Source organism: Polyodon spathula, chromosome 25 (assembly GCF_017654505.1).
Source record: "Polyodon spathula isolate WHYD16114869_AA chromosome 25, ASM1765450v1, whole genome shotgun sequence".
Lineage (NCBI taxonomy): Eukaryota > Metazoa > Chordata > Actinopteri > Acipenseriformes > Polyodontidae > Polyodon > Polyodon spathula.
In genome coordinates, this window is record NC_054558.1 from 1081824 (window position 1) to 1097860 (window position 16037).

The window sequence follows — 16037 nt, forward strand, 5'->3', positions numbered from 1 at the left end:
TCAACCTCGTACTTCAATGCAGTACAACGATCTTGCCATTGTGATGCATTAACGATAAAAAAAAAATCAGTGAACCGCGCACTAAACACTGTGCTAGCAGATTGCTTTTTAAATAGACAACCACATTGTTTTAAATGAGGGCTGATAGCATCAGAGAGCTCTGGCATCAGTCACTGCTTGTCAGGAGGGCATGAAGAGCTTAGCTATTCTCTATGCCCAGATGGTAACGCTTATATTGCATGGCATAATCTAATATTAAATAGGTATGCAATTCATATTAAATTTATGTTCAATTATTCCCTGTTACTTTCCATCAACATGTAAGTCAGATTAGCTGTCTTTTCAATTAAAAACATGTAAACAATGGGAAATGATTACATATTTTCAAGGGCAACAAAACGTTATGTAAATGGGTGTGATATGCAGTTACACTTTCAATCGACATTTGGTTAACATTCAGCAAGAAACCAGCTATTGCATATTTATTAACTATTAATTTAACATGAATTTAATATCAATTGCATATCTATTTACCGCCCAGATCTCGCTCTTTCTGTGGAGCTCTGTGTTGGTTCAATAAGCAACACAACTTTTAATATGAAACCTGACCATATATATATATATATATATATATATATATATATATATATATATATATATATAATATATAATGTAGTTCTCCAGTACGATTTTCTGTACTGTAGCGTCTCTATCAACATACATCACATTACTACACTGTTTTATATAACATGATGCATTATAGATTTTCCCAGCTAACCGCTCAATTAAATATACATTACACCTTGGTTTCTAGGAAGCTGTAAAAAAAAAACAACCATTGAGCAAGACCAATAGATGTAATGATAAGGCTGAAGCATTTTCAATTTTATTAATGACTTCATTAGAAAACAAAAAACACAAGTCATGTGCAGAAGAGTCGTCATCATTCAAGTGCCAGGGTTCAGTGCAATAACAATGCAGCAGGTCTGTTACAATAGTGGCAGGCGACAACAAACGCACCATTTATTTTTGGAAATACTTGAAGTTGTGCGTTGGCTAATTTCTAACACTGGCATGCACTGGAATAAAAGTATACCTGTAAACAGAGTAGCCACTGAATCCCAGCCCCGCCCCTCCCTCCCCCCCCTGATTTGAACCAATAAGAAGTCATAGGTCCACAAACCCAGCAACCAATCAGAGAAGTGGACCCAAACAGTACCCTTCAGGCTGTGACAACCGGGAATAAAATCCCTGCTTTACCTGAGGTGCAGTAGCTCAAGATCAAGGTAAACCCGTTTTAAAGAGCAGGATGAGAGTCGTCTGCTTCTAATCCACTTTATTCAACTGAAATAAACAGCGGTAGATAGTTCCCAACCATGCCCAGTAAGACTATCTCTTGTGCCCGATAATCTGCAAGATTCAGTCTTTCTAAAAGTCTCAAGGTGAATTACCTGTAATTCTGCTAAAGGGGTCCTGGAGCCAGATTCCCAGAATGACTGGAGAGAGCGCATATCTGTTTTTTTCATTGCTGTAATCCAGCGCTGGGCTGATAATGCAAGGTGGCTAATCTGCAGCTGCCCTGTGCCTGTTGGTTTTAAACTGCAGGTTCAATTCAATGAGAACAGCCATGGCATGCAGAGGGTCTCCCTGGTTATCCTAGAGTCTCGCTGAACTTGCCCAGCTGAGCTGCGCTTGTTCAGGCTGGGTAGTTGAAGCAGAGATCCCCCTTTCCCTCCCTCAATCACACTTTAACACTCAGAGCAGTCACAAAGAAAACACATCTCATTAAATCACTGGGCTGCCTTGTCAGAACTGACTCACATAAATAACAAGCGAGCGGAGAAAGACTTTGACCTACAGAGTGTACACACTCAGAACAGACTGCCTGCAATTCATTTCAAACACAGAGCTAGCCAGCCGTTCATCTTTCTTTCTTCTCTTATTTATTTGAAGAACGTTCCAAAGAGAGCAGCTGGAAAAGGCTTGCCGGTTTTCTTTTGCCTGTTTTGGAAGAAGGATTGTTTCATTCAGTACAACAGGAACGGTGCCTAGAAGGTGGAAACTTGGCCTCTTAAAAATTAAAATAATGAGGGCATTCACATCTGCAAAACTGATAGCAACACAAAACTTGCAGTACAGAGACATTCAGTCATTTTAGACAGAACATTGCAAGTATTGTTGTTTTCCCCGCAGTCTCTGTCTGGAACCAATTATTTTGCAGATTATCAATTATCAAGAGCTGTGTGGAAAATACAAGTTACAAACTGAGAACATTATGCATGCATTTTGGGTTAAAATGAATGCAATATAGCAAACAAATTTGTGAATCCGTTTCTGATGTTTACAAAGCAGGACGCACACAGTGATACCGAGCTTCTGTATTTTGGGTGTATCTTCTTGTGGGATTATGTTAATGTAGTCTTATGCTATTGCTCTTTGATACTAAAATAAAAGGACAGAAATATTCAACATTCACAGAATGGCATCATTGAGCGATTTATGCATTGCAGCGAGAGAGGCTCTACCAGACAGATAAAGGAACATTAAATTAGTTCTATAAAACATGGGGCCCATTTCAAAACCATTACTGAAATAGATATGGGATGCATGCTGCAGTGCCTTTTACAAAATCTTGCAAACTCTGTTATCATGCAATTATCAGCGAAGCTCTGGGTCTGGGTTGTGGGGTTAGATTGGTACATGTATCAATGTTCTAGGTTTGAGAATGCGCTGAACATCATTGTGTTTAAAACAGTAGCCACTGCTTTTTAAACCACCTCACTGTTACTGTCACTGCCTCACCTTTTCTTGTGTTGTAATTTACAGATCACCCCTAACTCCTGGCCATTCTGCTGGCAGTTTGCAGACACCCCCTTGCCAGGCAGTCCAGATGCCAACCCTGACGTGGCAACGACTCGGAATGAAGTGACAGGCAACAAACACACCGAACAGGTAAGAAATGAAGTGATATGAGAACGAACGTGTGGCTTACAAAACCCTGCTTTTACTCCAGCAGACCTGCAAATAAACAAGACCATCCTCTTGAGAGTCTTGGATGGTTTGTAGGGTTACCAACTTTTTCCTTTCAGCAGATACTTTATAAATGAGCCAGCTGGCGTGCTGCGGGTCTTCGATGGAAACGGCTCCAAACACAATAACCACAGTTCCTTAGCAGACATGACATCTGCTTGACTGGTAACTGACAACAGCTGCAGAGGAGAGCACCTTCGCTGGTGTTTGTCTCCAGCCTCACAGAGAACCTCTCTATCAGCTCTCAACACAGTGAACCCCTCTTAAAAACGAAGTGACGGGGTTCCGAGAAATCCAGTGTTCCACGTCCCCGCGTGCTGCGGCACTGTTTACATGACGCGGTGTCATTGTTCCTTTCATTCTTAACATCCTGCAAGGGTTATTTAACACAGTGTCAGGACAGCTGTGCCCACATTGGCACACAGGTAACACAGCCATGCCGATCCATGATGTGGTACGGAACACAAAACACAGAGCACTTGTTTGTTTGTTTGTTTGTTTGTTTAAATCGCTCTTCCTGCAGTGATTTTAGAGGACAGATCTCAAACCCCAGTGCACTAGAGCGGACATTTTGAAAAGAGCTTTGAAACAGACTTTAAAGTTCTCAGTGTAAAAAGTTGTCAGGGTGCTGACAATGAAAAGACAAAGTATAGGCATGTTATTGAACCACAGGTCTCTTGTTTTTATGTATTTCACTGTCTTTTACATTTCCACTACTATAGCAATCCTCTTTTAAAGGTAACCAATGTTTTTAACCAATTCCCTGCCTCTTCTTCGCATTAGCAGCATGATTACACTTTATTCATTTGGTCCTTTATTTTATCATTCTTAATACAGACACATGTTTGAAGCACAACGCTCAACTGCAGATTAGAAAACAAACAAACAAGGAATTGGGTATGAAGTCACTTCCTGTGTGGTATGACCTTCAGCACAGGAAGTGGCTTGGTTCCAGGAAGTGATGTCACATTGTTATTGGATTCTCAGGATATGCAGACAATGTTTATTCAATAGATGACTGTTAGAGGATACTCTGCCGCCTTGTAACTGAACTAACCATTCCTGTAGTGATATTAACCAACGCTACTGCAGCGTCTCTGGCTGCTCTTTGGGGTTAGTTTAGTCAGAGTATTCGTTGTTTGTATTTCTGAATCTCGCCCATCCTTGCTGCACGAGGTTCTGCCAGGGGGATTATAGACAGGGCAGTGCCAAGCCTGACTCACCTGGTCCCTAGCCAGCTTCCGAGACAGATCAGAAACAGCCTGTCATGACTTCTATAAGGACAAGCGAAGAATCATTATTTTATCTCAATCCGAACAAAAAGTGTCTATAACAGATAGGTGAAAAATAAAGGCATTTAACATGTTCACTATGTAGGGTGAGACTGATCAAAGCAGCGCCACATTTCCAATGAAAACCCTTAACAAGCTCTATATTGACCTTGTGTGACTAAGATGATTTCAAATCTAATTTACAAACAAACAAAAAGCAAAGCGAAGGAATCAGGAGCACAGATTATCACTGCAATCTGTTTCAGCATCTGCCCTGCATCATCAGCTTTCTGACAAAACAAACAAATAAGCTCCTTTAAACACCAACCACTGCTTCCCAATAGACCACTAACCACACTGAAGCTGAGAAACAGAGAGAGAGAGAGAGAGAAACAGAGAGAGAAACAGAGAGACAGAGAGAGAGACAGAGAGAGACAGAGGAGAGAGAGAGACAGAGAGAGAGGGGGAGAGAGCGAGAGAGAGAGAGAGAGAGACAGAGAGAGAGGAGGGGAGAGAGCGAGAGAGACAGAGAGAGAAACACAGAGAGAGAGAGAGAAACACAGCGAAACACAGCGAGAGAGAGAAACCCTGGCACAGGTCAATTCACTGTAGTATTACTGTGAACATCTCAATGGGATCAGTTAACACTCAAGTCAAATACACAGGAAGGACTGGCCTTGATACCAAAACCTGCTGACACTGACAGACTGCAAGTACTGCAGAATACATAGAGGGGATGCGTCACGGCTCTAAATGAGAAACACACAAACAAGACAGGCTCTCTTCAGATAACATGCACAGGCTTTCATTAGTAGCACTGCTGGGCAGCTACTGTACGAAGGTTATTGTTACAAGTGGCTTTCCTCATAGTCAGGGGCTGCTTGCCTGGGGCAAAGGCACTGCCTAACTGGATGAGAAACGAATTCCTCAAAATAGTGCAGCTTGGACGAGCTGGTCCCACGGCTCACATGCTGAGCACCTCCACCGGCCCCAGCCAATCAGGACTCAGCATTCAGAATACTAATGAGCCCGTGTGCTGTGACTTAATTACACCGTGGCTCCAGAGATCCAGGCTCTGGCGTTCGAAACGCTCGCCACGTCTAGAAGAGGTCTTGATGGTTTGCGGAGAAATCAGACGCAGTCATCGACACTCGCGCTCAAACAGAGAGGAGAAGCATCTCGAGGGAAGCAGCAATCAGTTACAACTCTCTAGTTAAAGAAGCTTTGTCTTACACATTGGCAGAGAGCTTGCAGTTTTAACAGTACGAAAGCCAGATCGAGACACAGCTTCAGCGTGGTGTGTGTGTGTATATATATAACTAGCAAATACACTGTCTGGACCAACCACCCCAGCCTGTGCTGTCAAAATTCACTAGCCTGCTAGCTGTAGTAGTACATTACAAAGCATGTCTGATCAACCCAGTGTGAGTGTTAAGGGATTCCCCTGTGCACAGATGTTATCCTGCACACACAGAATGGCACTACTCTGCATTTAAATGAAAACATGTCTTCTGTTTCACTGCAGTACATGAACGCAATATTCTGTTGTTTTTTTTTTTGTGTGTGTCTTTCGGAAGCAATTTTTACTGGAAAAGTCAGTCAGTATGACCAGCAATGGTCTAAGCAGAAGCAAACAGAGAACCGTACAGAATAAGATATTAAAAACAGGAGGGACCTGAAACATGAGGAAAACGTAGCTTAGACAATGTATCCTGCACGGGAGGCACATTCCAACAAGACTTTAGTGAATGTCTTTTGCAATAGTCTACAACAGAAAGCTATTAAAGCAAGTGTTTGTCTTTCCTTATGTTAGCATTGCCACTAAAAAGCCATCAGTGCATGTTCCCGTTTGGAACTATGAATGGAGTTGTTTCTAAAGGATGAACGGTGTGTGTTCCCTACCTTAGCAACTACCCAGCATACTTGAGTGCAGAAAAACAACCCTGTAGTTCCCTGCTGGCCACAGGGAGACCCTGCAGGGTCACTCTGCGTGACATCACTGTGGCTGCAGGCATCGCCTCAGAATCAGCCTCTGCTTTCTGTTTTACTGCACCCCTATCAATTTAAACACCTTCGTTAACACTTTGAACTCTTGCATGCCTGAGGGTGAACTCACAAAGATAATTCTCTCAGGATCTGGGCATTTCCAGGCGGCTGTCTAGTGATCAGGCGATTTAAAATATGTATATCTCAGGAGCTCAAACGTTTCAATTTGTTTGATGAGTCACTGGACTTGAAACAAGTCACTCTGATTGTAAACAGCCACTCTGATTGGTTGACATTTTGGGTTACCATGGCGAGTCACAACGTGTGAGGTTGAGGCAGATTCAAAGAGAAATTGGAGAGGTCAGAGGTCACATGGTAGATGCGGAATCTGATGTTCCTTTAAGCCTTTTAACTCTGGAGCCCTTGAAAGGATCAGAGGCTTTCAGAGCCCAAATCCCCTTCTCCAGTTACCTTTGAATTAAGGTAAGGTAAGGTAATGCATTTGTACATGTAATTGTCATATATTCCCCTCAATATCAGACAAATCCAGATTTCTACACCAAGTTACTCCTTGGTAAATTCTGACCAGTCGCATTTCTCTACAAATCGCCCTTACTGTAAGGGTCAAACCACTTCCCCATTCCACAACCTAGAGGGCAACTTCCAGTCAGTGTCATAATAAACCCTGGTCTTATCATTGCTATACATAGTATTGTTCTGCTTACTGATATTAATAGGTTACGATGTTACGATGTGGAAGGATTAGATGCATTTTAGTTGCAGTTTCTGCAGTGCCCCAGATCATCTCTACCTGTTCTTCTAGTAGTCCTGTGAAGTGCATCTGTTCAGTGGACTCTTTTTCAGAGTTCCTGTTTATTTTATTTGCTTGTTTTTGTTTTTTTTTTTTATACAAAAGAATAAATAACGAAAATCCATAAGGTCCGGTAAGTCAGCAGTCTGGGGAGAGAGGTCAGCTGCTTGCATAGTTTTCCATTGTTCCTCTGCAATCTGAAACCAGCTTCTTCATTGGGCCAGGTTTCAGTTGGATATTGACCAGCTCAAAATAGCCACCAGCCTGGGAATGTATTTTAAGAATCTCAGAAGGCGTTGCATTGCAGATGAAAGCTGCCCTCTCCCAGTATCCTGATCAATACATGCTCCTTGAAACAATGACGGCGCATTTGTTAGCGTGTCCCTCTCTCTTTCCATCATCGTTTCATCTTCCATCCCGATTCCTGATCTCCCCAGGAGAGCTGCAGATGGAGAGGTTAAGGAGCTGACACTGGAAGCAACTACTGTAGACAGTTTAACTAGAGAGACAGGCTAGAGAGACAGACTAGAGAGACAGACTAGAGAGACAGGCTAGAGAGACAGATTAGAGAGACAGGCTAGAGAGACAGGCTAGAGCGACAGACAGTCTAGAGCGACAGAGAGGGACGGCCTAGAGAGACAGCCTAGAGAGACAGCATGTATCTGTGTGAATTTCAGCCCCCCCCCCAAAGAAAAGACCCGGACTGTGCTGTTTTCATAGAAGACATTAATTACCAAAGCGCTCACGATAACCCAGATTGTAACAGCTTCTTTGATTATGCAGATGGTGGTAGTGCTATAACAATACTCTTCTTATATTACTATCATCACTATTACTGTTATTATTATTAGTAGTAGTATTATTATTAGCATTATTATTATTAGTAGTATTATATGTGTTATTAGGATATAAAAGCGACTAAAGGTTTCCTCTGTGAGCCCGGTGCAAGTTGTCTGATTTGAAGACTGTGAAGCTCAGCTGTTGCTCTCTGAATGGATGTCCTGTATTATATTCCTCAATGAAAGTGCTTGATCACACACGCACCCCCCCAGTCCCAGTGTCCAGTCTGTGAGCGGACCTTTTCCAAACTGTTCTGCTGGTTTTATTCATGAGCCATGGGCCCCTTCCAGGACTTACTGATGAGGAATCCTTATTGGTCGTCTCCGTGGAAACGGGGCAGTTCAATCCCAGCAGCTTTCAGGAGAGCGCGCGCACACGCACGCACGCACGCTCGCTCGGGGGGGGGGGTAAAGGATAAGTGGGGGTGGGAGTGTAAGTTGTTTTGTGCTTTTAATCAAACCCACACTGTGGACATCCCTCCCTCCCTCCCTCCCTCCCTCTGCTCCCATCACTCTCACAGACTCAAGGAAGCTTAGAGGTCATCCATTCTGAGTACAGAACAGGACTCTTGAAGGTCTCTCAACATCCAGACAACTAAAGCACACAGTACATCAGCATGGCTACATACAGAAGAGCAATGGTCCTCTCAGAGCTAGCAGACACAAAGCGTCTATGTGGACTGATCATATATATAATGGACGAGTTTGGAATGAAAGAGAATGACACGAGAAGGTTGTCATTATAGCCCCCAAAACCCCACCAACCCCATCTTCAGTGTCGTTGCTGGAATTGTACAACTATAACAGCAAGCCCAATACACTACAGTCAACACAGTGTAGCTGGACAGCGCAATGTGCTGGTCAACCCAATACTGATCACCAGCATATTCTGAACAGCAAGCCCAATACACTACAGTCAACACAGTGTAGCTGGACAGCGCAATGTGCTGGGCAACCCAATACTGATCACCAGCATATTCTGAACAGCAAGCCCAATACAGAAACACTGACGCAGTTTTCCACCAAGTCAAACAGCATGTTCTGCAGGTCATTTTAATTCCAGTCTTTCATTATTAGCCTGAAGAAAAGCATGGAATATTAATCTGCTGAAACAGTGACAGCGCTATGATGATGATGATTCACTTCAATCTTATTAAAAGCTGCGAGTGATCAGAACAAGGCAAATTACATTTGCACCTGAAGCAACCCAGCATCAGCGATGGCCCGCAGCCTCTTCTGCAATCTTCACTAAGCTCCCAGGCGCTTGGTCTGAGCAGCTTATTCACTCAATTTACGGATCTCTTGCTTTTAAATTCTTTGGCTCCCCTGGTCCCCTTTTCCGCACCCCAAAAATGAACAACCTTCTTGTGCCTGAACCCCTGAAAGCGACCTACAGTATTAAGTGTTTGAGAAAAAACTAATCTGGTAGCAAAAAGTCACACAACTATTAAAAAAAAAAAAAAAAAGACTTATTGTTATATATTGCATATCAGTGTTAATATACCACGGAGAAAAAAAAAAAAAAAAAAATATATATATATATATATATATATATATATATATATATATATATATATATATATATATATATATATTCTATAGAAGACGTATTTTGTTCTACAAGATGTCATTCATATGTCTACGTACGGTTCAAAGAATGTCATGCAAACAGTAATATAAGAGGTCCTATAGGCTAAACACAGTAGAGGAAGCAAACTTTTTGTCCCATCAAACTATTATTATTATTTTATTCCCAGCATTAGAAGAATGAATGGAAATTAGATTATTAAATGAAATAAATAAATAAATAGTTTGGGCAGCGGCAGTAAATGAATCTTTGGTGACCCTGAAAGTGAGCTAGGAATGCTGTTTGCTCCGTTAGTAAAATGTCAATATGATAATGTGGTTAGATCTGTGTGCTGCATAACAAATCTAATGAAGAAGGCATGCCTTGCTTCACTTTCCCCTTTAAATAACAGGGGGGCTAGGGGGTGGAGGGGTGGGTAGGAGAAGGGTGGGGGTGGAGGGTTTTAAATAAGATTTATCACCGCTCTCTCGTTTCCAGCATCTTTCCCTTTGGGTCTTGATCCTGGCACACTGCAGTGAGCATAACCAATGCAGCAAGCTTCTGAAACGAGGCTGGGTGAAGAGACACACAAGCAGACTCACAGGCACCCCAGAAACAGAAGCTGTGAGCCTTCCCTACAAATCCAGCGCTACAAAGAGAAACGCATCGCAGCTGTGAAGTAAGCAGGCGTCACCACTGTGGGTGTGTTACTCACAGTATCACAAAGTGTCTCATACATAACGTCATGTGGAACATTCCTCTGAGATATATGATCATCCCCTCCAGCTTACAGCAATTTCGAGATCAATGATATGCCTGCTGGCTTTGATTCGCGTTGTGTTGCTTTATTAAGACGACCTTTCATTTGATTAGTTCTACGCATCCCGAAAAAGAGATTAAAAAAGAAAATCTTAGTATTGCACATTCTTTAGAGGGAATTGGGAGGGCTTGTATGAGTCAGGATTAATCTTTGCTACTTTTTAGCTACCGTGAGTCTATTAAAACCGTCCCACAGACGAGACTAACCCCATGCATGCTGCGGGATTGTATTATGAAGTGCTGGGAGGAGAGATGGTCACGTTGAGGGGCTGTGGTAGTGCTCATGGGTTCACTGCACAGGCTCTGTTTCCTATCTGCACTTCTCTGCTCTCCTCTGCAGTGGGTCAGCGCCTTCGTTGCTAACCCTCTACACAGGAGACTGGTTCCATGTTCCTTCCCCCAGCCCCCGAGGCTTCTTCTGCAGTTATACATCCGTGAGCATCTTGGTGATGTTGACGTAGTTTGTGTTGGACAGGGCACAGTTGGCTGCCTTCAGGTTGTCCCCGAGGAATTCCTCGCTTCTGTTCACTCCCTCCTGGATCTCCATGTAGTCAGACTTGCTGATTGTAGAAGCACTTCTGCTCTGCTTGAGCTCATCAGAGGATGGGATTTTGGGGTCGCTGGTCGGCTTTAGGTACTGAGCCTGCTCCTCTCCTTCAGTCTCCCGGTGGTAGAAGTAGTTGAAGTTGGAGACGATGACGGGCACGGGCAAGGCGATGGTCAGGACGCCAGCGATGGCGCAGAGCGAACCTACAATCTTTCCTCCAATAGTGGTGGGCACCATGTCTCCGTACCCCACTGTGGTCATGGAAACCACAGCCCACCAGAAGGCATCCGGGATGCTAATGAACTGAGACTCCTCTTCATCAGCTTCTGCAAAGTAGACCGCGCTGGAGAAGAGGATGACCCCGATGAAAAGGAAGAAGATCAGCAGCCCCAGCTCCCGCATACTGGCCTTGAGGGTCTGCCCCAGAATCTGCAGCCCCTTGGAGTGCCGGGAGAGCTTGAAGATTCGAAACACGCGAACCAGCCTGATGACCCTCAGGATGGCCAAGGACATGGCTTGTTGACCCTGCTGGCCATCCGAAGGCTTCTCGGCCAATTCCGTCCCCAGAGTGATGAAGTAAGGGATGATGGCCACAACGTCTATGCTGTTCATGATGTTGCTGAAGAAGCCTGCCTTGCTGGGGCAAGTGAAGAACCGCACCAGGAATTCAAAGGAGAACCAGATGATGCAGAGGGTCTCCAGGATGAAGAAGGGGTCTGTGAAGGTAGTGGAGGGGAAGGTTGTGGTGCTGTTGGGGTACATCCGGTAGAAAGCTGCCCTCTGCCTTTCCTCCTCATCATTTCGGAAGATGGGTAGGGTCTCCAAGCAGAAGCTGACGATGGAGATAAGGATGACCATGACAGAGATGATAGCAATTATCCTGGCTGACCCAGAACTCTCAGGGTACTCAAACAGAAGCCACACCTGCCTCTGGAACTCCTTCTCCGGCAGCGGCCTCTCTTCCTCCTTGACGTAGCCTTCGTCCTCTCGGAATATCTCCATGGCCTCTTCCCCCAGCTCGTAGAAGCGGATCTCCTCTGAGAAAATGTCCAGCGTCACATTGGCTGGCCGTCTCAGCCTGCCCCCGGACTGGTAGTAATACAGGATGGCATCGAAACTGGGCCGGTTCCGGTCGAAGAAGTATTCGTTCCTCAGGGGGTCAAAGTAGCGCATCCTCTTCTTGGGGTTCCCTAGCAAAGACTCGGGGAACTGGGATAAAGTTTTGAGCTGGGTCTCGAAGCGCAGACCCGAGATGTTGATGACGACCCTCTCGCAGCACTCGTAATCAGTCTCAGGGTTGCAAATGTCCTGGGGGTGACCCTGAAGGGTGGACACCTCGTCGGTGGGGTCCCCAGTGGCCACGGTCATCTCGGCTGGAGATCAAGCCCGCAGATTTCTGCTCGGGTTAATAAACGGAAGTGTTACTCCAGCACTAGGAAGGCGCTGCAGACCCCGGATCAGCAGCTGGTTCCACCTCCAATGCTGGCACTGCGATGGCCTGTCTGATCTACAGCACAGAGGAAACAGGGAGGGGGAGGTTCAGACTCTTAATCACCTTCAGCAGAAGCATGAGCATGCATGTCACAGGCACAAGGCCACATCCGCAAATGAACACGTTTTGATTAACTTGTAGGGATTTCATTTAATGAAGCATTTTCATCACCAGCCATTTTGTTACATTATACACAAACATGCACCACCCTTTTCAGGACCTTGGTGCACTCATTTTTATAAATAGGAAGGACAGGGTGAAATGCACACCACCATTCAGGCTGAATTACTGATCGGACAACACGCTGGCTGGTTCTGATGTAGGATCGTATTATAAAGTGTAGCACTAGCAGTGTGTTTCTCCAGACAGGGTGTGGGCATTTCAAAGTGTAGCTATTCCAGGAGAGCAGCACACAGCCTCTTCACCCACTAATTATATGGTCATTTTTTTGAAATTTTAAAACAGTTTGTGTGAACCCTATGGAGTTCGAAAAGTCGCCCTGCCATAACTTTTAAAAAACATCCATGCATTAGAATACAGACTGGTATAACATGGTACTGCTGTACACAGAGTGTCTGAAGAGATACCTAATACCTCCAGATTGAAAGGGGCGTTCCACTTTCATAAACTCAAACATTTGTTTTGTGACAGTTTCTGTCAAACTGATTTCAAAGGTTGGGAATGCACCTTGGGTTGCTATAATGCCAAAATCGTAAATAATTTAAAGAATGTTTCTAAGGTTGTTTTTTTGTTTGTTTGTTTGTTTGTTTGTTTTTTCTAAAAGGTTTGAGGAGCAAAGACTGCATCTGAGAACGTGTTCTGGCATTTAAATATTCAAGAGATGCATATAAAATATGTACCAAGACAAACACTTTTAACACAATGCACAATGGTTTGTATTATTATTAGTAGTGTTGTCACCACTACCACTAATAATAATAATAATAATAATAATAATAATAATAATAATAATAATAATAATAAATGCATCTGCTTGATTAACTCACTGCAGCAGCTTGAATTAATGAGATTCATATTATGCATTCTATCATCACTGGCCTGCGCTTTCTAAAATACTTGTTTTACTCAGACCGCTCATTTAACAATCCGATTTTCCTTATGAGTAATCAAAGTATTAACACTGAAGCAGGTCTCGCCCATAAACATTTCATTAGGCTAGTTTTACACAAAAGCTCTACAGAACAAAATCAAAAACAAGCTTTTTGCTATGTTCCCTCTACTAAAAATAACTGACCCCCGGCTCAGAAAACCGAGCACACAGTGAGACAGAGCCGCTTGGAACTAGCAAACGCCTAAACCAAGCACAACATACCCCGTCACATGTCTTAATTCACCTGTCGTGCGTTTTAATATGGTAAAGCTATTTCCACAGGTAACTAAACGTGCAATTCTAGCCAGAATAGTTATCCAAACTAATTCAGCTACAGCTGCACTTACCTGGAATCGTGCGTCTTTTCCGAAACCGAAAATCCAAGGTCTCCCGAGACATTTAATGGAGCTCAAACTCAAGACGTGCCTCCTAAAACAAACCCACTCTCCTGGACGCTCATTTTCAGCACCCAGCCGGCGGTTCTTTCCTCCCACCGACAGTCACTCCAGATACCAGTGAAGTCTGTGAACAAGGTCTCCGCATCTGAAGAACCCGCCGGATTCGGGAGGCTAGCGGGAGGGTCTGCACCTCTTGAGGGGCTGCCTGTCTGTAAATCAGCGCCGCATCATTCGGGAGGGAGCATTAAGGGGGCGGACGGGGGGTACAGTGCTGCCGAAGAGAGCGCTTTTCCGTTATTCAAAAGCTTCCTCTAAATGGCTCAAAGATGCTATGATCAGCAAAATCTGACGTCTCCCGCGTCTTCAGTAGGATGGTCGTTGCCTGCAACAAACATCAGCAAAGGTAGTCCCGACACAGTACGCACAGCGAGTGCTGCAAAGGGAGCGCTAGCTGCAAGGAAGCAGGGCTACGGGGAGGCGGTGCTCATCCGATCGGCACTTGCAACTTTATATAATGTCATGCAGTAGCCTACATTTTTGTTGCGCTCGTTTTGCGTTCCGCTCAGTAGAACTGGAACTTGAATTTGGAACGATCCACCGCTAGTGCTGTGCATCTTGAGTCTAATTGGCAGATTGTCAAAAGAAACACGACTACCTCCGGGTACCAACGCATCCCTCTAATGTTAAGCAGCATTCTCACAAAGGCTCATTTTGCGACATTTTTTTTTTTTGCATCCACGTGCATGCAGGACAGGCACTAAAATGCTTGGTTTGTATTTTCCGTGCACATATTATTCCCTTATTGCAAGCGCTTTCTTTACCAATCCATTACTAATCTCAGCTCAGCAGAGTATCTTCAGTATTTGCTACATGCTCTCTGAACCTCACCGCATTTGCACAAATAAATATATATTATGTACAGTACATGCATGCGTTCCTTCCAGCTGTATTAATAAAATGTCATTTTACGCATTTAAAAAAGTAACATGCATAGAAATTCACCCTCGCCAACAAGCAATAGACAAGAAGCAGCTCTTCAATCTCTTAGCACCAAGAATTAAAAAAAAAAAAACTGAAAGGATGATTGTGCTATAGGCGTCTCCGTGCCGGCTATCTGGTAGTTAAAGCAACCGTGCAACGTGCATTTCTTTGCGATTTGTGCTCAAGCTTGGTCTCTCTCTATCCTCGCTATTTTTTTTTCTCCCAAAAATTGAAATAAGGCTCGTAGTGAAAGCTTACAGTTGGGTCTGCAGTCGCGCTGTGCGGTGCATACAAAGAAGAAGACACAGGCGCGAGCGAGGCGAGCGCGCTCCACTCTGCACTGTCGTACCACTCCTTACCTACGTGTGGACAGTTTAAAGAGACATCAGCTCAGGAACAGATAGCTGGAGCTGCAGTCTTATTGAACGGACGAGACAGCGGATAGAAGAGGTGTTGGAGGGGGGCGTGCTAATGCAAGATGAAAGGGTGCGTTCACTGAGTGCCTCATAACCGATACCTTAGCTCTGGAAAGCAATAATGTCATCATAATGCAGGCACTTCTCATAGGGAGGGGCCGACTCTTCCTAATGGGTATAGAAAGACCATCACAAGACTATTTAACACAGCGCTGATGAAATAAACCGTGCACCGAAGAATCGGAGTACTTAGCAATGGCGCTAAACCAAGCACTATCAAAATAAATACAAAATAATAATTAAAAAAAAAAAACATCACAAAGTCATTCAGTACGAACACAATCTAAAAACCATCATAATGATCTCTGAGCGTCCTTCCCTAAGAAATCAAATATGCTGAAAAATGTCGCGGGCCATGTCATCTGCTTCCTGGAACAATATTTGAAGCTGTCTGATCATAATTCAATATCAGACCCGATTTATTATAATCTGCTTTAGTCACCTGGAAATCATGCATTCAATAAAAAAGTGCTGTTTTTTCTAGACGGCAATACGGTTTATATGTAGGGCGTCTGATTTTCGGATGAATCACTTTCCGCAAAAATCAGGTGAAATCGGGTGGATTATATATATGTATATCCACAGATTGGGGTATCTATCTCTCTCTCTCTCTATCTCTCTCTCTCTATCTCTCTCTCTCTCTCTCACACACACACACACACACACACACACACACACACACACATACACTATATATATATATATATAT

The 16037-nt window shown here is 43.8% G+C and overlaps 1 protein-coding gene across 2 annotated transcripts; it reads right to left on the reverse strand.

Moving 5' to 3' along the window:
• Nucleotides 1–9613: 9613 nt before the first annotated feature.
• LOC121299729 (potassium voltage-gated channel subfamily A member 2) lies at nt 9614–15601 on the reverse strand. Of its 2 annotated transcripts, none has more exons than XM_041227713.1 (3): nt 15212–15601; nt 13821–14253; nt 9614–12377 (listed from the first exon to the last, which is right to left on the reverse strand). In XM_041227713.1, the coding sequence occupies exon 3, from the start codon at nt 12236–12238 to the stop codon at nt 10748–10750; it is 1491 nt and encodes a 496-aa protein (XP_041083647.1). In that variant the 5' UTR covers nt 12239–12377; nt 13821–14253; nt 15212–15601; the 3' UTR covers nt 9614–10747. The 2 variants fall into 2 exon arrangements, with proteins under 2 accessions (XP_041083647.1, XP_041083646.1); XM_041227712.1 differs by lacking the exon at nt 15212–15601 and adding an exon at nt 15111–15204.
• Nucleotides 15602–16037: the final 436 nt, after the last annotated feature.